Genomic DNA, 23,391 nt, shown 5'->3' with positions numbered 1-23,391 from the left:
AGGAGAAACCTTACAGATACATATGCATTTCTTATTGTCAGAGGGCTGAGACGTACTCTGAGGGAAGTGGTAGAATGAGATGCTTCATTTGTCTTAATGACACCCCTCCTCCCTCCATTGTTCTCAGCCCACTTCCAAATAGCCTCCGCTGCTCCAATTTACAAGATCTGTTTCTTCTTCTGGACTCTGTTTTTATTAAACTTGAAAGGACAGGACATATTATTTTTATTTTTGTAGAGGGAAAGAGCTATTAGGCTTTCAAGAGCTGAAAAAAAAAAAAAAAAAGAAAAGAAAAAGGAGGGATCTAGGGGTTAAAACAGATCAGCTGTTGACCTGAGTGTGTTCAGTGACTTCATGCAGAGCGAATTTCTTTCCACAGACCACTTATCAACTTACCCTTTTAAAGTCAACTTCCCGTAATCAAATTGGCCACTGGAAAGACAGAGCTGAGTGGTTCTTGTCCCCCAGCATGAGAGCTTCAGGGAATAGGTTTGAGGGGTGGCCAGGTGTGCTGGAGCTGGAGCAAGGAGCGTTTATCCTGCTCTGATTTCACTGCTGTGTACCCTACGAATACTGGAGTAACCTCTCTGAGCCTCAGACTCCTCATGTCAAATGGAGTTAGAAGTCCTGCCTTCTGTATCTCCAGGTGAGAGAGTGGGTGTAGCAACAGGTATGGGGAGGTGCTTTCTGAGTTGTCTAGCATTTCTTGGAGTCAGTGCTTATATTATGCTTTCTTCCGTGCAGTCTCAGGACTATGTGTGTCTCTGCCATGGCCTGGCAGATCAAGCTGAGGTGTTTGTTTTTTTTTTTTTTTTTTTTTTTTTTTTAGTTTACTTAAATTTAAATTGGGGCACCTGCGTGGCTCTGGTGGTTAAGTGTCATACTCTTGATCTCAGCTCAGGTCATATCTCATGGTTTCTAAGACTGAGCCCCGCATCAGGCTCTGTGCCGACAGTGTGGAGCCTGCTTGGGATTCTCTCTGCCTCTCAGCCCCCACCTCAAAATAAATAACTAAATATTAACAAAATAAATTTAAATTTAAATTTTGAGAATTGAAATGCAATTAACATACAGTGTTATATTAGTTTCAGGTGTATAAGGTGAGGTTTTAAAAGCAGATATATAGTGAGTGATTCTTCCACAGGGGTCACCTCATGGGAAGTATGTGGGAAGGATGTGGGCTTTGGAGAGCAATGAGCCTTGGTTTGAATCCAGCTGCATCACTCACTGGCTGTGTGATCTGAGGCGAGCCACAGCCTTTCTAAGTCCATTTCCTCATTGGGAGAATGGATAATATTCTGTGTCGGTTTGGGTCACTCAAGAAGCAGATACTAAGATGGCAGATGTGTCCGAGGTCCCTGGGAAACATATGTGGAAGGAAAAGAGGAAAGGAGGGAGCAGGTGTGGGCAGGGACCGTCTGCAGGCTAACTGCAGGTTGGACCCCCGTGAAAGGAGAGAAGGAGGGAAGGAAGGAGCCTCAGACCATGGTGTGGCTCTCGGAAAGTTTTGCCAGGTTTGTGGGGAATCCCAGAGCAAAGATTGCCTGATGTGGGAAAAAAAGGCAGAAGGAAGCTGTTGTGGGAAAAAAAGGCAGAAGGAAATGGCAGGTAAAATTGAATTTCCTTATAATCTGCAGCCCATTGATGAGTACTTGAGGCAGGCAGAGTATGGCATTTCTCTAGGAACTCCCTACTGTCTTGGTGTTGATGCTTTGCTAGCGGGGAAAACAACCTTGGCTTGGAGGTAGTTAGACCTCCCACACCCTGTGAGTCTTCTTTGGCATGTGAAAATTCTTTTCGAAATTCCCCTTTGACTTTACCTTTCCCAACTCCCAAATATGTGATCAGTCTCTCCTCACCATCCCGGGGCAGCTCTTCCTGTCCATGGGTCCTGTCCCCATGCTTTAATAAAATCACCTTTTTGCACCAAAGACATCCCAAGAATTCTTTCTTGGCTGTCGGCTCTGGACCCCACCATGACTCCACTGCCCGTTAGAGGAAGCTGCACAAAAAACAAGTCTACACCCCAGCGCCTTAAAACAACAATGATGTTATTATAGTTCATGATTTTGTGGGTCAGGAATTTGGGCAGAGTCAGCTGGCTGATTCATCTCTTCCTTGTATCATCCATTAGGGTCAGTTTAGGCTGCTGTGACAAAACACCATAAGCTTCCTAGCTTAAACAACATGTATTTCTCTAGTTCTGGAAGCTGGGAATTCTAAGACCAAGGCACCCTTAGACCCGGTGTCTGGTGAGAGTCCACTTCTGGCTTGTAAACAGCCACCTTCTCACTGCATGCTCACTGGGGAGAGAAAGAAAGATCCTTGGCCTCTGGGTTCTGTCTTTTCCTGGCAGGGCACTAATCCCACCACATGACCTCATCTAAACCTAATCACTTCCCAAAGGCGCTACCTTGTAATACCATTCAGGGTTTCAACATATGAATTTGGGGGGACATGCAATCCATGACAGGGTCACTCAGTGGTATTCAGCAGGAAGCTGGTCTGGCCTGGCGGGTCTGTGATGGCATTGCTTGGATGCCTGGTGGCTCGGTAGGATGGGGGAGTGGCTGGCAGGCTGGGCTCCACTGGGCCCCTCTGCGTGTGGGCTTATAGTCTGCCTGTAGTCCATGTGGTCTCCCCAGGAGGGTACCTGATATATACATGGAAGTTCAGGGCTCATGAGGGAGTGCTCCAAGAGGGATGCTCCAAGAGAGTGCTCCAGGAGGGAGTGCTCCAAAAGGGAGTGCTCCAAGAGGGCGTGCTCCAAGAGGGAGTGCTCCAAGAGAGAGTGCTCCAAGAGGGAGTGCTCCAAGAAGGAGTGCCCTAAGAGAGTGCTCTGAGAGGGGGTGCTCCAAGAGGGGGTGCTCCAAGAGGGAGTGCTCCAAGAGGGAGTGCCCTGAGAGGGGGTGCTCTGAGAGGGAGTGCTCCAAGAGAGAGTGCTCCAAGAGGGAGTGCTCTGAGAGGGAGTGCTCCAAGAGGGAGTGCTCCAAGAAGGAGTGCCCCAAGAGAGTGCTCTGAGAGGGGGTGCTCTGAGAGGGGGTGCTCTGAGAGAGAGTGCTTCAAGAGGGAGTGCTCCAAGAGGGAGTGGTCTGAGAGGGAGTGCTCCGGGAGGGAGTGCTCCAAGAGACAAGAAGTAGAAGTTGTGGTCTCTTCATGTTTCCCCCATGTTCCCTTGCTTGAAGCAGCCTCAAGCCTGTGAAGGTTCAAGGGGAGGAGATAACAGATACACCACTTGAAGACAGAAGCATCAAAGAAGTGTGGCCATCTCTAATTCAGTACCTGTCTCCTAGGGTCGTGGAATATGATCATGTTTCTATATGATCATCTGTCATGGGGGACTGGCACAGAGTAGGTACCCAGCAAACAGGAGCTGCCATTCTGAATGTTTTTCTCATCATTATTATTATCGCTGCTCCTATCACACCCCCACCCCATCCCTGCCTACAGATGTGTTGTGTGTCCCATGGTGCCAGAGTGAGATTGGCTTGTTAAACGGTCAGCCTTTTTGTAACACGCCCACCCTGGCTTGTCAGCTTCCAGTGAAGTCACCACTGACTCCCCTCCTCCCAGAAGCTCAGGACTGCCTTCCTTCCACAGGTGTGGTGGACCTCAGTTTTGAGGCCGAGAGTCCTTTGGCGCCGCCAGCTGAACTCCTGGAGAGACTGCCCAGCTATGACTGGCTTTTTCAAAGAGGTGGTAAGTCTGGCGGGTCTTGGTTCCTACAGCCTCTTCCTGGGGCTTATGCTGGTTGCAGAGACCTATCTGGAACAGGCCAGTGCTGGGATACCGCCACTTTCCCCTGGGGGGCCCTGGGAAGCCTCTTATCACCATTGGGAGGGACAAGGAGCACATAGGGACATCAGCCCTGTGTACACGAACATTCCATGACCATATCCACAGGTATTTAAGACTGGAATCATGCTGGTTTGAGAACCACTCTTCTTGCATTAGATACATTAGCATTTCCCTTTGTCTCATTCAACCTCCCTTTCAACCAGTCTATTCTTCCTTCACCCTGCAAATACCTGTGCCTTTGAGCTAGGCTGTAGAGCCCCTGACTCCTCCCCTCTCCTCCAGGACAGCAGATAATGTTCCCACCTTTGGAGGCTCCAGGGAGACCCCTGGAGCAAAGGTGCTGGTCCTCGTTCCTGGAGCACAGGTGAGCTGTGGTGCCATCACACAGGATCATGTGCAGTGACCCTCACATCACCCCCACCCCCACTGTGCCAAGAGCCCTCCTCGCGGATTTTAGGGTCTACAGATCTCAACCCTGACAGTGCATCAGGATCCCAGACCTACTGGATCAGATCCTCCAGGGACAGAGGCCAGGAATGTGTACTTTACCAAGCAAGCTCTTCAGGCTGTTTGGCTACCAAGCTGTGGTCGAGAAGCACAGTGTCGACCAGGGGTTGGGAACTGCAGCTCCCTGGGCCAAATCCAGCCACTGCTTGCTTTTGTAAATCAAGTCTTATTGGAGCAGAGCCATGCCATTTATTCACATACTGTCCGTGGCTGCTTTTGTTCTACAACAGCACAGGTGAGTGATTGAGGCAGACTGTATGGTCCATGAAGCCTAAACTATTTAGTCTCTAGTCCTTTGCAGAAGGAGTTTGCTGACTCCCTGGACCCAGGACTCTGGACAGAGCTCTGGCTTTCCAGCCAGCTTTGTGCAGAGAGAAGGTGCAACCCCCTGCTTTCTGGGTCTGGCCACTTGGCTGGGTGGCTGTATCCTGCCTTCAAGGAATCTCCTGGGTGCTCCTGGCCGCACTGCTGCCTAGAGTGCCTCCCCTTCCCCTCCCTGGCCGCCCACCTTCCATGCCCAGGGCAGACCCCGCTTCCTCAATGGAGTGCTCTTGGCCATTCTGGGCCCCACACCTCCTGCATGTGCGCAGGCCCCTCTGTGCACCAGACCAGAGGCGCTGGAGACATCGCTGTGCATGAGAGGGGCTTACTGTTTGGAGTCAGGCTGCTGTGGAGAAGTAAATGAAGATATGAGGGAGGAAGAAGGAGGGGACTTCTGCTTCCTGGAGGTCTTGGTGGGGGAGGGCTTTGCTAGGAGGGGGCATGGCAGCTGGGCCTCAGGGAAGAGCTTTCTAGGAGGAGAGGGAGGCATCCAGAGAGAAGGCCAAGGAAGGGGCCATTTGTTGTCTTCCTTCCCACCCACTGCCGCGCTGGCCCAGCAGGCTCATGGTGGGTCCCTGTGGGCACCACGGCCTGGTAGTTCTTGGCAGGGGCTTTCTCATGAACACTGCTCATAGCTCCTCTGGCTGAGGGGGCAAGGTCCCCAAGGGCAGGAACATGGGAACGTGGTCTGGCCTAACTTTGCCTCCTCCTAGCTGTGTGACATCGTCTCCAGACCTCAGTTTTCCTCATCTGTAAAATGGCGTGATTCGTCTTTAAGTACATCTTTAAGTGTGTGTGTGTGTGTGTGTGTGTGTGTGTGTGTGTGTGCGCGCGCGCGTGCACGTGTTAAGATTCTCTAAGCTCTTCTCCTGAGCCCTGCACTTCAGCCACAGCAGTGTTGCTGTCCTGTCCTCTAGAAAGAACTGCCTTGCTCCCGCTGTGGGCATCTGTTCACACAGTTCCCTCTGCCAGAGGTTCCTTCCCCAGATGGACCCCCGAGTGCCTCACCACTACCGTGGCCCACGGCCTGGCCCTTCCCTTCTCCTGACCTCCATTTCCATCTGCATCAAGAGGGAGCTGGCTGGCCCTGATGAGCCTGCAGGCCCTTTCCATAGACCCTGCTTCTGTGCTCTGTCCCCAGCAGAGTCCCCTTGGTGACAGAGGAAGTGGCCCGCGAAGCCCTCCTCAGCTTTGTGAGCTCCAAATGCTGCTATGGCAGCACAGCCGCCGGTGACCTCATCATCCAAGAGCTGAAGCAGCAGACGTTGTGCAGGGTAAGGGGGCCTGGGCCTGGCAGTTGCCTGGGGAGGGCTTTAGGCTTTGGGGCGGGGGGTGGCTTGCGTGAGGTCAAACAGGAGAAAGGAGTCTTGGGGGGTCAGTGCATGTGAATAGCAGTGACACTGAAGTGCCTTTTGCCACTCCTCTGGTCTGTAGTTGTGCACGATGACACAAGGAGTCATTACCAGTCTTTACTGCAAAGCTCAACTGTGCTCGGCATCATGGGTGGCACATTACACGTATGTCTTATGAAGTCCCACAACTGCCCTGCACAGTAGATCTTACTGTCACCAGTTAAAGGGGAGGAATTGAAAGTTTAGAGAGGTAAAGTTACTTGCCCCGAATTTACAGCTAGAAGTGACAGAGCTAGGACGTAAATCGGGTTCGCCATCGCCAAAGTCCGTGTCTTTAAATACATGAGTAACCCGCTTCCGGGAGAGGTGGGCCAAGAAAGGCCCATCTACTCCCCTTGATCCCGCCAGTCACATCTGTGCCAAGGAATCGTTTATTCATGACCCCTGGGCCCGAAGCTCCAGGGAAATCTTATGTCTGTTACTGAGACCACAGTGGGCACTTATGTCCCCTTCTGCATCGACAGGGCCAAGGAACAGCTTTTAAGTTCACATTTTCTAGTGCCACTGGCACAGCCATCCTCTGGCGAGTGCACCATCACACAGAAAGCATAGAAGCCTCACAGGGAGTGGTTAGAGCAGGAGCCTAGGGGAAGAGGCCCCTGTGTAGCTGTGTGATCTTGGTCAAGGTAACTGACCTCTCTGAGCCTCTGTTTTCTCCAGTGTCAGAGGAGGAGCCAGGTGATGTCCAAGATCCCTTCTTGTTTTGTGATTTTGTGGATGAGATCAGGAGGGAGGACCTTGACATCAGGCAGAAAAAGTCCTCCAAAGGGGACGTTTGAGGCAGCAGATTCGACTGGCCTCCATCTGTTAAAGGGCAATTGCTGTCCCACAGCTTGCCTTATAGAGCATTTCTGGGTGTAAAGAAATGGGAGCTGAAATCAGCCTGTGAGCCCATCGGGGGAGATTTCCTGGGGCTGACTGACCTCCCTGCAGGCGTCCAGGGGCATCTGGAACAGAAATCATCTTTGCCAGCTGTTCAAAGCAGCCTGTGGTGCTGGGTGTGGGGCCTTTCAATTTCCCGGGGAGCCTCGGCAGGTGGAAAGCTTCATCTTTTTTCACAATGCTGTCTTCCTAAAGGGCATGACTGTGAACATGCTGGTTTTTTTTTCTCTATAGTATCGACTAGAGACTTTTAGTGAATCCAGGATAAGTGAATGGACATTTCAACCCTTTACTAGTAAGTGAAATCAGTTTACTTGGGAACAGATATGGCAGGGGCTGGTGGAAAATATCAGGATATGTCTTATCCACTAACCCTGAGTGAGATGCTCTTCTGCTTGGAGCCCTGGTTTCCCCATCCTCTGTAAAATGAGAGGGTGGGCTTTTATCCAGACTTTCCAGTGTGGAACTTGGGAAATAAATCCTTCCTGTCTGGAAGTGGTTTGCAGAAGGGCCTGAAAATTCTAGGGTTTGCCTTTGGCCACACACTGGTGCCACCACACAGGGCTAGATCACAAAGGCAGCCTGTGTGGTTGGGTTTCCGCTTGCCTTCTAGGCCATCCCCAGTGCCTCCCTGAGTCTTGAGGACCCCATTCACTGTGCCATCCTGCCTGCTGCTGAACCCCACTAGCTGCTGAAGGTTCTCTCTGGGAAGCCCTTAGCGCTTCCTTTCTGCTGACCACTGGTTCATCCTTTAAGACTCAGCTCCTGTGTCACTTCTTTTACGAAGCCTTTCAGGATTTCTTCACCTGCTGACCTCTTATCCAACAGGAGTCAGTCTTCTGAGTTTGCAGAGGCTTTATGCAACTCTTGTCCCAAGCACTTTCCATATCCTATTACATTGTATCATCATTGTAGATGTGCCTTATCTCCTTGAACAGAGGAGGGGAAGGAGAAAGGACAAGAAGGTGGGGAATGGTCACCACAGTGATGGCAGTTCTTGCTTTTGATCCCTCTATCATGTGCCACTCCTGTGCTAAGCATTGCTATGCCTTCTGTTTAATTTCACTACCATCCTATATGGTAGGTGCCATGTATTTCCCCCATTTTGGAGTTGAGAGAATTGCAGGTCAGAGAGGTAAATGAACTTGTTTGGAGTTGCGCAGCTGGGAAGCAGAAGAGTCAGGAGTCAAACCAGGTCTGTTCGACTTCAACACTTGGGTGCTTAACCACAGACTCTGAGGGGGCCCTTAGCACAGGATCTTGCCTAATGCCTGGCATCAGGTGAAGGCTCCATACTGTTCGGTAAATAAATGAAAGCTTGTTCTTGTAGCTGTTCACTGGCCTTACAATGATCCCTTTCTGTGTCAGACCAGCCAGTGGATGGGCCACAGAGAGGGACCTCTCCCAGGCTTTGGGACATCAAGGTCCAGGTCCCCCCGATGTTTCAGGAAGACACGAGGAAGTTCCAAGTCCCTCATTCGTCACTAGTCAAGGTAACGTGATTGTTGGAATCTTTGCCCTTCTCTCTGAGTTGGTTTCAGACTTCATAGTGCTGATCTTAGGAAGTCACTGGGTATTTCCTCAAACTTTATTTATTTATTTATTAAAAAAATTTTTTTTTAACATTTATTTATTTTTGAGATAGAGAGCATGAACAAGGGAGGGTCAGAGAAAGAGGGAGACACAGAATCTGAAACAGGCTCCAGGCTCTGAGCTGTCAGCACAGAGCCCGACGCGGGGCTCGAACCCACGGACAACGAGATCATGACATGAGCCGAAGTCAGACACTTAACCGACTGAGCCACCCAGGTGCCCCTAAGCTTTATTTTTTAAGAAAAGAAAATCCAGAATGCAGACTGGTGGTTCATTCCTTGGCTATTAATCGGGCTAATTCTAAGGAAACCCAGTGCAAGGAATATAGACCCATCCAAAATTCCATGCAAATTAGGGGCACCTGCCTGGGTGGCTCTGTGGGTTGTGCAGCCGACTTAGGCTCGGGTCATCAGCTCACGGTTCGCTGCTGTCATCGAGAGCCTGCTTTGGATTCTCTGTCCCTCTCTCTCTCTGCCCCTCCCCTGCTCACTCTCTCTCTCTCAAAAATAAGTAAACATTAAAACATTTTTTTAATTCATGCAGATTAGAGAATAGTCACATAGCGAAAGGATTCCGTTTACTAACCTGTCACCAGCTTTAAACAGTGAACATTCACATTCCTAGACCCTCAGTGTGTTTTTATTTTTGCCCGACCAGTAAACAGTAAACGGCTGAAGTGCTGAATGAAACTGATACAAAATAAAGTTCAAACTGTTTGGATTTTCAGCAAGTCATTAAAGGGACAGAATTGGACTTCCTTCCTGTCCTATGGAAATGTAATTGCGACCTGCAATGAGGCCAACATTGTAACATATTTTGTAACATATTACAAAACCACACACGTGATATTTCCTATTCTGTTCTCATCTCTGTACCTGCCTTATTTTCACTTTAGAACTTGATTCAAGCACGTAACCTATGAGTTTTCATAGTGTCACGTGATGACCAGGACTTTGAGAGGTCAGGAGGAGGTTCCATTCTTTTCTCAGGAGTAGAAAAGCTATTTTGATTTGGTGATTAAATTCCAATAGCCAGCTCTTTGCCTTGCACAGAAATGCTGTGCAATTTTTATGGCTTCTGTTCCAAAAGACCTCTCAGCTACCCAGTGGGCCAAGGATGTCAGCCTTTGTGGCATAGCCTGGGAGCACGGAGTTCAGAGAACAGACTGGGCTGGGGCTCTGAGGAAATGGTAACATGACCTCCTTGGCTTGGCATTCAAGGCCCTTTGATGAGGATTCAATCCTCATCAAGTGAGAATGGCTACCTTCCTGCCCTGGGCCTTACTGGCTGCACCTCTGTTTGGGCTGGTGACATCGTGGAGTGGGTGTGGGGCAGGTGAAATCAGGAGGTGCTGGGGCTTGGGAAACTGGAGCCCAGGAGAAGTTTTCACTTTCAGGAATGCCACAAATGCCATGGGCGCGGGCGTTACAAATGCAGCGGCTGCCACGGGTCCGGCATGGTGAGTCCTGTGTGGCCTCTGGTGAGTAAGTGATGATGTGGGAGGAGGCACCACGCGGGGACAGAGGGCTCTGCCCCGGGTATGGGGCTCCCCCACTAACAGTGTGACGTGAGGCAAGTTGTCCTCCCTTTCTGGGCCTCCATTTGCTCACCTGCAAAATGGGTAAGTTGGATTGGACGTCTGCTACTGGCCTTTGTTCACTGCAGTGGTTTATGGTTTATGATTTCAACTCTTTTCCTTTTTTCTCATTCATTTACAAACATTTGTTGAGACTGAGTACACGCTCTGTGCTGGGCCCTGTAAGAGGACCCCGTAAGAGGTGGGCCTTCCCACTGGGAACCCTCTGTCTTTGGGTAAGACCGACAAGCGACCAGCACTTGCAGGATGGGGAGATGAGTCTGAAAAAGTGACGTTCATGGGAGCTTCTAGAGGCAAAATATATATGGGGCCTTCGGTTTGTGTCCTAGAGAGCATGATACATTACCACAAACTGGGGGTGGGGGGGGCTAAGACAACCGGTTTTTATTCTCTCACATTTCTGGAGGCTGGAAATCCAAAGTCAAGGTATCCATGGGGTTGGTTCTTTCTGGAGGCCCCGAGCCACATTTCCAGCTTCTGGCAGCTGCCCCCCAGTCCAGTGCACCCTGGCCGGTAGGTGCACCACTCCATTCTCCGCGTGTGTCCTGGGGCTCCCTCAGAATGTGAGGACACCAGGCGCTAGATTTAGGCCCCACCCTTGTCCAGCATGACCTCATCTGGACTAATTCTATCTTCAAAGACTATTTCCAAATAAAGGCACATTCGGAGGTTCTGGTAGCTATAAATTTTGGGGGGTGGTGGTGGGGGAGTTACTGGTCAACCTAGTACAGGTCCGTAAGCACACTGCCAGGCTCTGGTGCCATCAGCCTTCGGGGCTGCTCACCACACTGGGAGTCAGATCATGCCCCTTATGTGTCCTCAGCTCTCCCCATTTGCTCCTGATCTTTTGGACACATATTGACCACTCGCCACGTTAAGCCATGCCTTCCTCCATCCTTCCCTCTGCCCACCTGCCTTCCACCCTCTGGATGCCCACCTTCCACCTGCTGTGTGCCTTCCTCTGCCTACTCACAGGCCACCTGTGGGGCCCGCCTATGCCCTCCCACCCGTCTCTGTCTCCTGTGCCCTTGCTCCTGCTGTGCACCCCCTTGCAGCCTTCGTGGAGCCCCTCCCTGTGATCTTTTGTGTTCCTCCCTCCACCCCTGCCCCCTTCTTCCCTTCCCTCTTCCCTGGAATGTCTCCAGAGGCCTTTGTGAGCCAACTGTGGGAACGAAGCCTGGGGGCCTCTCCAAGACTGAGCTCCCCATTCCCAACTCCAGGCTCCTCAGCCAGCCCGCCCCTCTTCCCAGTCCCTCTGGCCATGGCTGTTCGGTCAGGACAGAGTCTCAGGAGTCATGGGGATCAGAGAGGAGCAGGAGAGGATGATGTCTCAGGAGACACACAGATGTAAGGCTGTAGCATCTTTGAAGGCAACAGCTGGTGGGACCCAAAGGTACAGTGTTTCCCTTCCATCTTACAGATGAAGGGGCTAAGGCCCAGGGAGACAAGTGGCTTGTTCAAGATCACCGGGTTGGGATTTGAACCAGGTCTCAGGATGCCCTTTGCCCCCTTCCCTGGGAGGCCAGCAGAGGCTGAGGCCGTGGTGTGTCCGCAGGTGAGGTGTCCCTCCTGCAGTGGAGCCAAGCGCAAAGCCAAGCAGTCCCGGAGATGTCAGATGTGCTCGGGGTCTGGCAGGCGGAGGTATGAGCGGGTCTCCCCGGCACTGAGGTGAAGAGCGCTCCCTTACCAGCTCTCTTGCTTTTCATTGTCTGCCCTTCTGGAGGGCAGTCGGGTACCCTGTCTTGTCGCTCCTGTGCCCCAGAGCTGTGTGTGTAGTAGGTGCTCAGTAAATATTTGTGGAGTGGGTGAGCCTTCCTCCAGGCTTGATACTTCAAGAAGAGACTAGAACTCGTCCAGCAGTCTGTGGGTAGAGATGTAAAGAATGAAGTGCTGCAGAGAGGAAGGGAGGGAGGGCTTTAGGAGGGGAGACTTCTTCCCGCCCACATGGTGGGGAAATGAATACAGGAAACCACTCGAACCAGATATCTTTAACTCTCTGAGGATCGGGGCCTAGGCAAATTCTTTTTTTTTTTTAATTTTTTTTTTAATGTTTATTTATTTTTGAGACAGAGAGAGACACAGCATGAACAGGGGAGGGGCAGAGAGAGAGGGAGACACAGAATCTGAAACAGGCTCCAGGCTCTGAGCTGTCAGCACAGAGCCGGACGCGGGGCTCAAACTCATGGACCGCGAGATCATGACCTGAGCTGAAGTCGGACGCTTAACCGACCAAGCCACCCAGGCGCCCCTAGGCAAATTCTTACTTATAACTCACTGCAGAGCCTGAGTGCAGGAGTCAAGGGAGGTTGCTTGATTGACTGAACAATCAACAGAGTTCCATCTCTGTTTGCTCAGGTTTCTTTTATTTACACGTGAAAGAATCCTAATTCAAATGAGCTTAACAAAAAACCCTGCCCTTGTGAAAGGAAAGTCCAGGATTATATTTCTGGGATGGCTTCAGGTACAGCTGGATCCAGGTGCTTAAGCAATGTCACCAGGACTTTGTCTCAGTCCCTCACCCGGAGTGTCTTTGTGTTGACTTCATTCTCAGGCAAGCTGTCTCTTGTGGTAAAAGAGGGGACAGCCAACAGCTCCAAGCGTAGTAGCCTCAGTAGATAGGGATATCCCTCTCCTGATAGTAGATAAGGATATCCCTCTCCTGATAGTTTCAGAAACAGTTACAGGGCAGATCTCATTGCACTCAACTGGGTCATGTGCTCATATCTGTGTCAGCCACTGTGGCCATAGAGATGGACTGAACTGACTGGCCACGCCCAGGTCCGAAGCTAGTCATAGAAGGGGTGGGGGAAAGCCCACAATCCATGTGGGCTGGGTGGGGAAAGGGTGGTCTCCAAAGGGAAACTGGGGCACTGCCACCAGAAGCAGGAGGTCTAGATGGTGGGGAGTGGAAGCCAGTGGTGTTCACCTTAGTCCACCTTTATGAGGAAGGATTTGGGGGTGGGCGTGCTGGAAGCCGCCAGGACCCCGTGACTTACGTGAGTGGTGCCGACCCTGTGCCCCTCTCAGGTGCAGCACGTGCTCAGGGAGGGGAAGCAAGACCTGTGCCACCTGCAAGGGGGAGAAGAGACTGTTGCACTTCATCCAGCTGGTCATCATGTGGTATGTGGCTGTGGCCCCATGGGGGAGGCCAGGGGACATGGCCTGGACTGGTTTCTGCAGAGAAACTCCGCTTGGTTGGGGCTTTCACAATGCAGGGTTCTGCGCTGGGAGAAAAGGGCTTTAGGCCACTTGGGAGGGGGGAGGTCCCTGGGGAGAGGCAGGGTGGGTGGCTGGATGCTGGCGTGCTCCACAACAGACAGACCCGAGTTCAAATTCTAACATTGACAGTTTCTAGTGCAGCAGCCACTCAGTGCCTGGGCCTTCCCTTCTGGGACTAGAGTCCCTGTGTCTTAAGTTCCCATGTCAGGGAAGGCTCCCCATGCGCTAGGGGTTTCCTTTGTTGGGCGCCATGCTAAGGGGCTTCACAGGCAAGGACAGAATGAGGTAATAGAACAGAACTGTCAGTACTTCAGTTTCCCACTGTACAGATGAGGATGCTGAGGCCCAAAGAGGCTAAAGAACTTTCCCAAGGCCCCACCGGTAGTCATGCAAGCCCTTCAGCCCATGCCTGTCCGATTCCAAACCTATCCTCTGCACTTCCAGGAAAAACAGCCTGTTTGAGTTTGTATCTGAGCACCGGCTGAATTGCCCCAGGGAGCTCCTTGCCAAAGCCAAAGGAGAAAGCCTCTTTAAGGACGAAAACACCGCGGTAAGGAGGGATTCCAAGACTGTCGCACGGAAGCTGGGTTTGCCTCCCCTCCTGTGTGTGCTGCGTTCACTCGGAAAGACAAAGATGGGCTGGGTGACGATGGTGCTTGCTGCCAAGCAGGAGAGTGACTGCTGGGGCCTGTGGGGCCAGTTCTCTCCTGAATTTCACATGATCAACCCTGCGTTTCCTCCTCCTCCCCCCACACCCTCATACAAGCCTTGAGACCCTCTGCCCATACTAGGCACTATTCTAGGCCCTGGGGATACCGTGGAACAAAATGCTCACCCTTGTAGATCTCTCATAGTCCAGTGAGGGAGAAGGTAATAGTATTCCACCCCAATGTCAGGTGGTTGTAAGGGCCACTGAAAATATGCAGGCAAGGAAAAGAGACATGGAGGGGTGTGGTTTCAGCTGGTGGCCAGGAAGTGACCCTGGGCAAAGACCAGAACGGTGCGGTGGGGGAGTGGACCATGTGGACTCGAGCCAAGGGGTCCAGCAGAGGGAGCGGCAGAGGGCAGTGGGACAGAAGGGACTTGAGTCGGGCAGAGCAAGCAGCTAAGACATGAGATGTGTCAGCAACCAGATCAGGGAGAGTCCGGTAGGACAGGGGTTGGCAAAATCTGGCCCTGGCCTTGCTTTTATAAATAAGGTTTTATTGAAACACAGCCATGCCTGTCTGTTTACTTATTGTCTGTGGCTGCTTTCGTGCTGCAAGGGCAGAATTGAGTAGTTGAGACAGAGGCCCTATGGCCTACAAAGCCTAAAATATTTACTGTGTGGCCATTTGCAAAACAGATTTGCCAACCTCTGCTGTAGGTCTTGGCAGGGAACTTGGCCTTTATGGGATATCTGAGCAGGGTCATCCTGTTTTCTCTGAGAGAGACCAGGTGCTCAGCCTTTTTCTCTTCTTTCTCTCTCTCTCTCTCTCTCTCTTTCATTCATAGTAGCCTTTTCAGATTGGCTTCTTTCAATTTATAGTATGGATTATTATTTATTTATTTATTTTTAACATTTATTTATTATTGAGAGACAGAGAGACACAGAGCGTAAGCAGGGAAGGGGCAGAGAGAGGGGGAGACACAGAATCCGAAGCAGGGTCCAGGCTCCGAGCTGTCAGCACAGAGCCCGACGCGGGGCTCGAACTCACGAACTGCGAGACCATGACCTGAGCTGAAGTCGGATGCCCAACCGACTGAGCCATCCAGGCGCCCCTGTAGTGTGGATTTTTAAAAGTTGAGGCACAAGTGACATACATCATATTCGTTTCAGCTGTATAACATGGTGATTCAATATTTGTACGTATGGTGAAGTGATCGTCACAATGTCTAGTTAACATCTCTCACCACAGTTAGTTTTTATTTTCTCATGATTAGCACTTTTAAGATCTAGTGCCTTAGCGGCTTTCAAATATACAACACAGTATTATTAACTATCGTCACCATGTCACATCCTCAGGACTTACTTATTTTATACCTAAGTTTGTACCTTTTTACCACCTTCTCCCATCTCACCTTCCCCTGCCCCGGCAACCACCTGTCTGTTCTCTATCTAGGAGTTTGTTTTTTAGATTCCACGTATAAATGAGATCATATGGTATTTGTCTTTCTCTGAATGATTGATCTCATTTAGCATAATGCCCGTGACGTCCATCCATGTTGTCTCCCACGGCAAGGTTTCCTTTTTTATGGTGGAATAGTATTCCTCACCCGCCTTTCTTCGCCCCAGTCTGACTCCCTAGGGGCTCAGTTCAGGCATGACCCTTCAGGAAGCCCCACCCCAAGCCCGAGTCAGCAGCAAAGGTGTGCTGGGTGAGAGTGGGCTGCAGGAGAAGGATTGCTCTCTGTCCCACAGCCCCGCTTTCTTGGTTGGAATTCCTCAGGAAGTCAGGGGCACCTGGAGGTTCAACAATTCCCACCCACTCACTTCTTGGCCTCGGGGGCCCTTCCCTGTCTGGGCTTGCTTTCTGCCCCGTGTGAATCAGAGCTGTAAGGCTCCAGGTGCTGACACCCTGGGTCAGGGCAGCAGGTCGGCTGTGTCTCTCCCGCAGGTGTACCCCATTGTGGATTTCCCGCTGCGGGAGATCTCTCTGGCCTCCCAGAGGGGCATTGCGGAGCACAGCGCTGCCCTGTCCCCCCGGGCCCGAGTCCTGCAGCAGGTAAGTGGGGTAGGGGTCGGGGGCTGTGGGGAGGCCAGGCTTCTGGGGCCAGGCTGGGGCTCCTGCTGCGGGGGGGGGCCTTCCAGACAAGGGCGGGAAGGCGTCAGTTAAGGGAAGGGTGGAGGACAGGAGCCCCAGTTTAGGAAGGGGGTCAGTACTGGAGACTGACCTGAGACTCGTGTGGCTGGAGGGCAGAGAGCAGAGCACTGTGGGGCCTCCACAGAAGGTGGGACCACTGGAAATTGTGTAAGATTAGGATTCTTATCTTGAGAGCAACTGGAAGGTATTGTAGGGTCTCAAGCAGGAGTGTGGCAGAGAGATCTTGATTTTAACCTCGTGGGTTAGAATCTTCAGAGAGGGGCGGGTGGGGAAGTTCAGGATTCAGGGCTTACGCAAGTCTGGCACCTAGAGTTCTGCCCTTCAGGGCACTTTCTAAATCCAAGGCCTATCTTCTCCCGCCTCCCTTGGGGAGCGGTGGAGGCCCCCAGGGTTAGGTTGCTTTCGTGCTGTGTTGGGATGGCCACTAGGTGGCGATGTTGCCTCTTGCAGCTTTGAATGGTCCCTGCAGCCAGCTGCTTGATGGGGGTCCCTGGAGGAGATGGGGGTTTGGCCCCGGAATGGCCAGGGCCGAGCTCCCTGAATCTAATAGGCTTAGATCCAGGTTCTCCTGTGCCCTGACATTCTCCTGGGCCAGCTACTTCCTCCTCCCCGAAGTCTGGTTTCTCACCAGTGAAAAAGAGACGTTAACACTCCTTCAGAGGGTTTGCTTTAAGTGCTTGGAAACTGCCGCTCAAAATGTCCTTTTCTGGTCCCTCTGCAATGAGTATCTCCCCTTCCCTTTCTGCACATCTCCCCTGTTTGCAGGGGAGAGAAGGATGCATTTAATTAAAAAGTAATGAATCCCATCTCGGAGCTGGATTGGGGGCACGGCAAACTCAGAGACCTGCCACGGCCGGGTGGTAACATGAGAGAGCCGTCTTCTCCAAAGGAGCCAGCCACGACGCATCTTTGTGCAGGCACAGGGGCAGAGATTTTGGACCCTCTGAAAGCCAGACTTTTATAGGAAACCTTCCAATTTTTCAAGATTGAGAACAAAACTTTAAAAATGCTAGGAATACCATATGGGCTGACGGGCTGGCTTTGGCCTGTGGGGTGATGTCAGCTACCCCTTAGTCTAGCCTGAACCCACGAGTTTTCCACTAAATCAAAGGAAGCTCAGAGAGTGGAAGCAATTTACCTAAAATCACACAGCTTCTTAGTGCAAGAACCCAGGAGTAGAACCCACTTCCTATCTCCAAGTCAAATGTTATTACTCACTGCACTCAAGGCACACCAGCGGCTCTTTGAAAGCCAGTGCAGGTTTACGGGGCTATCAGCGAAGGGGGACCTGGGGCCAGACACTGCAGGGATGGGACCTGCTTGTCATCTCTGGCACATACATGTGGCTCTGAGCCACGCTCTCCCCTCCTGAGGGCCTTGGTGTCCTCATCTTTCAAATGAGCTGGGTTGGACCCTGCCTTAGGTTGGGCTCTGCAGAAGCAGCTTCGAGACGGCAGCTTGTGTGCAGGACATTTGTCAAGGAAGGGCTCCCAGGAGGAACCTGTAAAGGACTAGGGGAGCCAGCATAGGAGGGGCAGGGGTCACACAAGGGTGAGGTGTGGTGAGGGCCCAGCCACCACCCTGTCCCAGGGGACCTCTGTGCGCTCGTTACACCTCAGCAACTCTGTGCCTGGAGATGAGGGAACTGGCCTCTTGCTGTTTAGCACCGTCCAAACATCGGGCACAGCTTCGCAGGCACTTTGTGCATTCTCTGTGAGACACGGGCTCTGAAACTCAAGGACAGGGCTCTGAGGAAGGACAATGGGCTGTGAGCAGCAGAGAAGAGGCAGATTTGCAGGAGCATGGGTGGGACAAGAACCTTGTTCATGGAAGACCCAGAACATCGTCTCTGTGGGACTTTGCTCTTGTGGAGCTCATATTCACGGTGTGGGTCACATGGAGAGCCCCCAGGATTGAGGTGTCTACTCTAGGAATGAGCCTGTCAGCTTGTGACACTCGTGATTATCCTGAGATTCTTTTATTTCTGAGACTGATAATTTGAATCCTTTCTGGGCCCTTAATTTTGACATCTGGGGAAACTGAGGCCTGAAGAGGGGAAGTGACCTGCCCGAGATCACACAGGATGTTGGTGGCAGGCCTGGGTCTCCTGCGGCCTTCCCCTAGAGCGTAGTCTTGTCTTGGGCAACACAAGCCCTCTGTGAACCAGTCCCGGAGCAGGGAAATGTAAGCTAGGGGCAGACGGGTGTGTCGTGTTAAAAGGGATTAGCACTGAGAGAAAAGGGCTCTTGTGAATCCCTTCCTCAAATTGTCCTTTGGTCCTGCATCTGGAGACAAAGGTGTCCGCCGATAGTTTGTTCAGGATGGAGAAGTTAGAGAGTGGAGTCAGCCCGAGGACACACCCCTCATGACACCATGCCCTCCTTCTTGCTCTCAGACTTGGAATCTGCTCATCCTGGGGGCATGACCAAGGCGTGTCAACAGATCCGTGGCTGATTACAAGGTAGCCACCTGATGGCAGCTGATGTCCTAACCAATCAGTAGCCTCAAACCTGAAGACCTTTTGCATCAGAAGCCAAGGGAGGCAGGAGAGGGTGGTATTGGTGTTGCTCTCCATTTGGTTCTGGTAGAAAAGCCTGGAAATGAGAGCGGCCCTGACCATACTGCCCAGGCGTTTGGAGCAGTGATATGGGTTCCCACCTCCTCTTGCCTGTTGGTTCTCATTTTGTGTCCTCCATACCAAAACGTCAAAGAGGGGTCTTCTACCTTTTATTTCCAAACCTACCACTCAGAGACAACTTTCTGGCTTCCGGGAAGTCTCTGGATCTCATTCGGTTATCTCAACAACCCTGTGGCATAGGAGCTCTCACCCCCATTTCCTAGAGAAAGGAAGTTAAGATGGCACAGAAAACTTCATGGAAGATGCGCTCCTTGAGTCTGAGTCCCCTCTTCCTGCCGCAATATCACACTGCCCTTCAGCCGCCCCTCCAGTGGAACAGGGGTCCTTTTTTTCAAAGCCCCCCTCCCTGGCCTGTTTCTCCTTCCCTGAAGACCTCTGGACCTTCACCTACAGTGAGAGAGCTGGAGCTGTTCCCAAGGAATGGAACATCCTGAAGGAGGAAGGTCTAGCCCTGGGCCATCCACACCACTTCCCTCTGGGTTTGGGATCCCCCAAGATGTGAGTCTGGGACAAAGAAGCAGCTTGTGCTGGAGAACGTTGGGGTTTTGACACAGAGCCTGGCCCGCAGTACATCCCCAAGGAAGCTTAGCTGGAGTGATGAGGAGTGACTTTGCTGTGTCCCCTGTATGGAGCTGTCCCAACACAGCAGCACCTAGCGCTAATGGGGGTGGATGTTTCAGCTGGACGCCCGTGTTCTCTCCCAAGGTGGTCTCCCACGTTCTATGCAGGGCCCTGCAATTCTGGAAGGTTGTAGAGTAACTGCTCAGCAGAGGGGCCAGAGAATGGGACACCTCAGGACCGCTCTGCTGGGGGAAGTGAGTGCCCCAGGCTCTCAGGTACAGGCCACGTGCTGGGAGGAGTGTAGAGCACTACCCACACGGACCTTGACCTGGATGATGTTCCCAACCTGAAATTCCGTGAGCCCATGGGCCTCAGTTTCCCTGTTTGTAAAAGGAGGGGGGGTGTTTGAGAAGGACCGCTTTCAAAGGGAGGTCAGAGCAAAACCATGGTGGGAGAGGGAGGGTCCTGTGAAAATAGCCTGAAGCAGACTAGCAGACTTTGGAATTTCTTTGGTGTCAACGCTTAACCTTATATTTTAGTTCAGATTGTGTCATGGACTCCCTAACATCTCCATGGTTGTTTTTTTAAATTAAATTTACTTATTTACAGAACATGGGGGAGGGGCAGAGAAAGATGGAGAGAGAATCCTAAGCAGGCTCTGCGATGCCAGCACAGAGCCCGACATGGGGCTCAAACTCACAAACTGTGAGATCATGACTTGAACGGACATCAAGAGTTGACCGCGGAACCGACTGAGCCACCCAGGCACCCCTCCATGGTTGTTTTAATACAAAAATGTTTAAAATGACTTTCTCTTCCACCTTTCTCTGCCCTTCCTCCCCATCTAAAAATTAATGTTTCTGGAAGATGTCCTGTTTGGCTGGTGGCTTTCCATACACCCTGGGACGTCCCTGGGGATGACTCCCCCCCCCCCCCCCACTTTCTGAAACATAGAATCAGATAGTGGCTAAAGCTGAGAAGTCGGTTTGGGCCAGAGCTCAGTGTGTTTGAAGGAGTGTAGTATGAGGTACATCTAGAAAGGCATATGGGAGCCAGAACGCCAACTCCAGAGCATAAACTTCATCCCACAGAGTAGTAGGGAGCTACTGAAGATTCTTGAGCAGGCAAGTGACTCGAACACTGAAGTTTTTCTCGGCCCGTTGTTTCCCCAGCGCCAGACCATTGAGCTGATCCCCGTCACGGAAGTCCATTACTGGTACCGGGGACAGACATATGTCTACTACATCTATGGCACTGACCACAGGGTACATGTGGTGGACTACCCGGACCGGTACTGCTTTGGCTGCACCATCATCTGACAGGGCACAGCTGTCTCCACGGCCTGCCAGTCTCGTTTGCCACGGAGCACAGCCGAGGTCCCCGAGCTCACTCATCGCTGGCTCCATTGAACCATCTTGTAGAAACCCTGGTGTGTCCTTTCAGACAATTCGGCTTATCATCTGTCAAGCCACAAGTCTTCCCCAGAGCTTGCCTGGTGGAATCCAGCACGCGTTTAACCTACGCACGTTTCTTCACAACACATCATTGAAATGGCCGGGGCCACGCCTCTGGTCTCGAAGCCAGTGCCCCGATCGAGCGTGCAGTTTGATTTTGCTTCTCCCTTGACTTGCTTGCCTCCGTTCTGTTGTGCCACTGTCAGTGCCTTTGGCCCAGCTGAGCGTTACTGAGATGTTTAAAGGTCTCCTACAGATTGGCTGCCTCGTAATGCATACCAAAGAGTGCTCTCGAAGCATCAAGAACAAAATTTAGGGGTGCCTGGGCGGCTCAGTTGCGGAAGCATCCAATTCTTGATCTCAGCTCACGTCTCGACATCAAGGTCGTGAGTTCAAGCTCTGCGCTGGGCGTGAAGCCTACTTAAAAAAAAAAAGAGAAGAGAAGAACATTTACACCCCATTCTGTGGGCTAGGAATTCAGCTACCGTCACAGCGGAGATGGTTTATCTCTGCTCTGTGATGTCTGAAGCCTCACGGGGAAGATTTGAACACTCTGGTGCCTCAAAAGCAGGGGACTGAAATCATCTGAAAGCTGGTTCACCGAGGGGTCTGGCGGCTGATGGTGGCTGTTGGCTGGGACGTCCGTGAGGGGCCATGAGCTGGACACCTACATGCGACCTCTCCGTGCAGCCTGGGCTTCCTCTCCACGTGGCAGCTCCAGGGGTAGGCACCCTGCACACACACCCCAACTGAAAAACTAGAGATCTGTTTCCAGGCCAGGGGACAAAGCTGCTGTATTGGATGGTGACACGATGCATATGCGAGGGTCGGCTTTGGAGGGCGATTTGGGGTATATGTGGGTTCTTACATCACCTGCCTACCTTAGAACCTGCTCACGTGGCAGGGTGTCCTGTGAACCCAGTCACGTGCAGCAAGGCTGGGTGGGTACGGAAGATGCTCTGAAGACTGAACGCCCAGGCTGTTTTGGGGGCCAGGCGGGCCGCTGTGCAGCTGGTTGGGGGTAACCAGAGGCCTCTGTCATACTGTTCCATCCGCACCCTACCCAGAAGGGAATTGCTACACACCGAGAGGGTCAGTCTGCGCCCTCTTGATCCCCAGGCCCCTGCTGGCCTGCAGCCCTTGTCCACCTCGGTGTGCGAGGATGTGGACATAACAGGCCTGGTTAGAAGAAGCTTGGGATGTCTGAGACCACCCCCCCCAGGGCACTGTTGACAGATGGTATGCAGATGAGCACTTCACCTTCACCTGTTACACCCCACCCCCCGGGGACTCGCTGTGTCCTGTTCAGTTACTCCTGTCGCCCCTTCCCCACCAAGCCTGGCCGAACTATGTACTGGTGGGGGTCTTGCTAACAGGGAGCCGCAGCCCTGGGAGGGGTGTCCTGCTCTCTTGGGACCACCTGGCAGACAAGGGGAAATGCAGAAGCAAAGGGCCCTGAGCTGGGAGACCCTGAGTCACCTGAGCTGGCAAACCTTCCCGGCTCAGACTTGGCCCCTGGATCCAGCTGCCGCCCGCCAACGCCACGGGCTCCGCATATAGGGGAGGCTGAGGCCAGGATGAGGTGCACCCCTGGGTGGTGGTGCATTCTGTCCCTGGGGACGGACTACTATGGGAGAGTACTATAAGCCTCCCTTCCTCCTCTTCCTCCTGTAGCTCTGTCATGCTCAAGTCTGGGAGGCCAACACCTCTAACCCTGCGGTTCCTCCAGCTTACCTCTGTGGGCCTCAGAGGGGATGCTTCTGGGGGCGTTTGTACCAACGGAGGGCACGGGCTTTGTTTGTTGCAGTGATTGGAAGGGACACGGTTGGCATTTGGTAGACGGAGTCCAGGAAGGCGGGATGTCTAGCAATCCGTATGACGAAGCCTGTATCACATCTTACACAACTTGCAGATACCCCACTGACATTCACAGAGAACCTGGTTACACAAAATCTCAGCAGTGGCTGAGATTGATGCAGTGGTAATTCTTATTTAGCGTTCGGCTCTGTTCTTTGATTTTCCTGCATGTCTTGTTTGAAGTTGCTTCTGGATCTCTTATTACCCTGAAGTCCAAAGGAGTAACTCCCTGACGACCCCATTACTGCTCCTCCTGCAGTCCTGCCTGAGCGTCCACAAATTCACATAACGTGCATTAAAATATTACTTTCTTCTCATTCCTCTGCAATAGTTCAGTTTGTGCATTCAATTGCTTTTTTGTTTTCTGTTTTTAAAAACAGGTAAGTGGTCTATACATGAGTGTCCTTTTAGGATAAAAAAAAAAAGTGTCCAGTGACCAGTACATACTGTTGGTGTGTGAACCCAAAGAGAAAATCTAGCTGGAATAAAGTGGGTCCGGAGAGACACTGTTCCAGTCGAGTACCGGTGGGTTACTAGCCACAGGGCCCTTAGTTCCCGTGGTTCTGGCAAAAGTCCCAAATAAATCCTGGGTCTTCTGGCTGTTTGATAACAGTCGTTTGTTTCTCCCTGCAGTGTTAGCTATTTTTATGACCTTCGCTGCAGCCAGGGTATGACTTCATTTTCTATTTCTGCCTCTTTCTATTATCCCCGGGCTGAGTTGGCCCGTGTGTAGCCCTAAACCTAGTTG

General features: G+C 51.9%; 1 protein-coding gene across 4 annotated transcripts in view; it reads left to right on the top strand.

The window, feature by feature from the left end:
- Nucleotides 1-22,960, top strand: part of SSUH2 (ssu-2 homolog) — a 30,466-nt gene extending 7,506 nt beyond the window's left edge. The window contains exons 2-12 of one of the 4 annotated variants that reach the window (XM_045493624.1): nucleotides 3,601-3,699; nucleotides 4,081-4,162; nucleotides 5,768-5,900; nucleotides 7,155-7,215; nucleotides 8,289-8,413; nucleotides 9,910-9,972; nucleotides 11,666-11,778; nucleotides 13,138-13,230; nucleotides 13,774-13,879; nucleotides 15,927-16,034; nucleotides 20,505-22,960. In XM_045493624.1, coding sequence (XP_045349580.1) covers nucleotides 3,601-3,699; nucleotides 4,081-4,162; nucleotides 5,768-5,900; nucleotides 7,155-7,215; nucleotides 8,289-8,413; nucleotides 9,910-9,972; nucleotides 11,666-11,778; nucleotides 13,138-13,230; nucleotides 13,774-13,879; nucleotides 15,927-16,034; nucleotides 20,505-20,651 — 1,130 coding nt within the window. In that variant the 3' untranslated portion in view covers nucleotides 20,652-22,960. The remainder of the gene's footprint in view (nucleotides 1-3,600; nucleotides 3,700-4,080; nucleotides 4,163-5,767; nucleotides 5,901-7,154; nucleotides 7,216-8,288; nucleotides 8,414-9,909; nucleotides 9,973-11,665; nucleotides 11,779-13,137; nucleotides 13,231-13,773; nucleotides 13,880-15,926; nucleotides 16,035-20,504) is intronic. The other 3 variants (XM_045493625.1, XM_045493626.1, XM_045493627.1) reach the window with 3 other exon arrangements.
- The last annotated feature ends 431 nt before the right edge of the window (nucleotides 22,961-23,391 follow it).

Source organism: Leopardus geoffroyi, chromosome A2 (assembly GCF_018350155.1).
Source record: "Leopardus geoffroyi isolate Oge1 chromosome A2, O.geoffroyi_Oge1_pat1.0, whole genome shotgun sequence".
NCBI classification, from domain to species: Eukaryota; Metazoa; Chordata; class Mammalia; order Carnivora; family Felidae; genus Leopardus; species Leopardus geoffroyi.
Note: the sequence above shows the minus strand (reverse complement) of the source record. Positions and strands in the feature narration are given on the sequence as shown.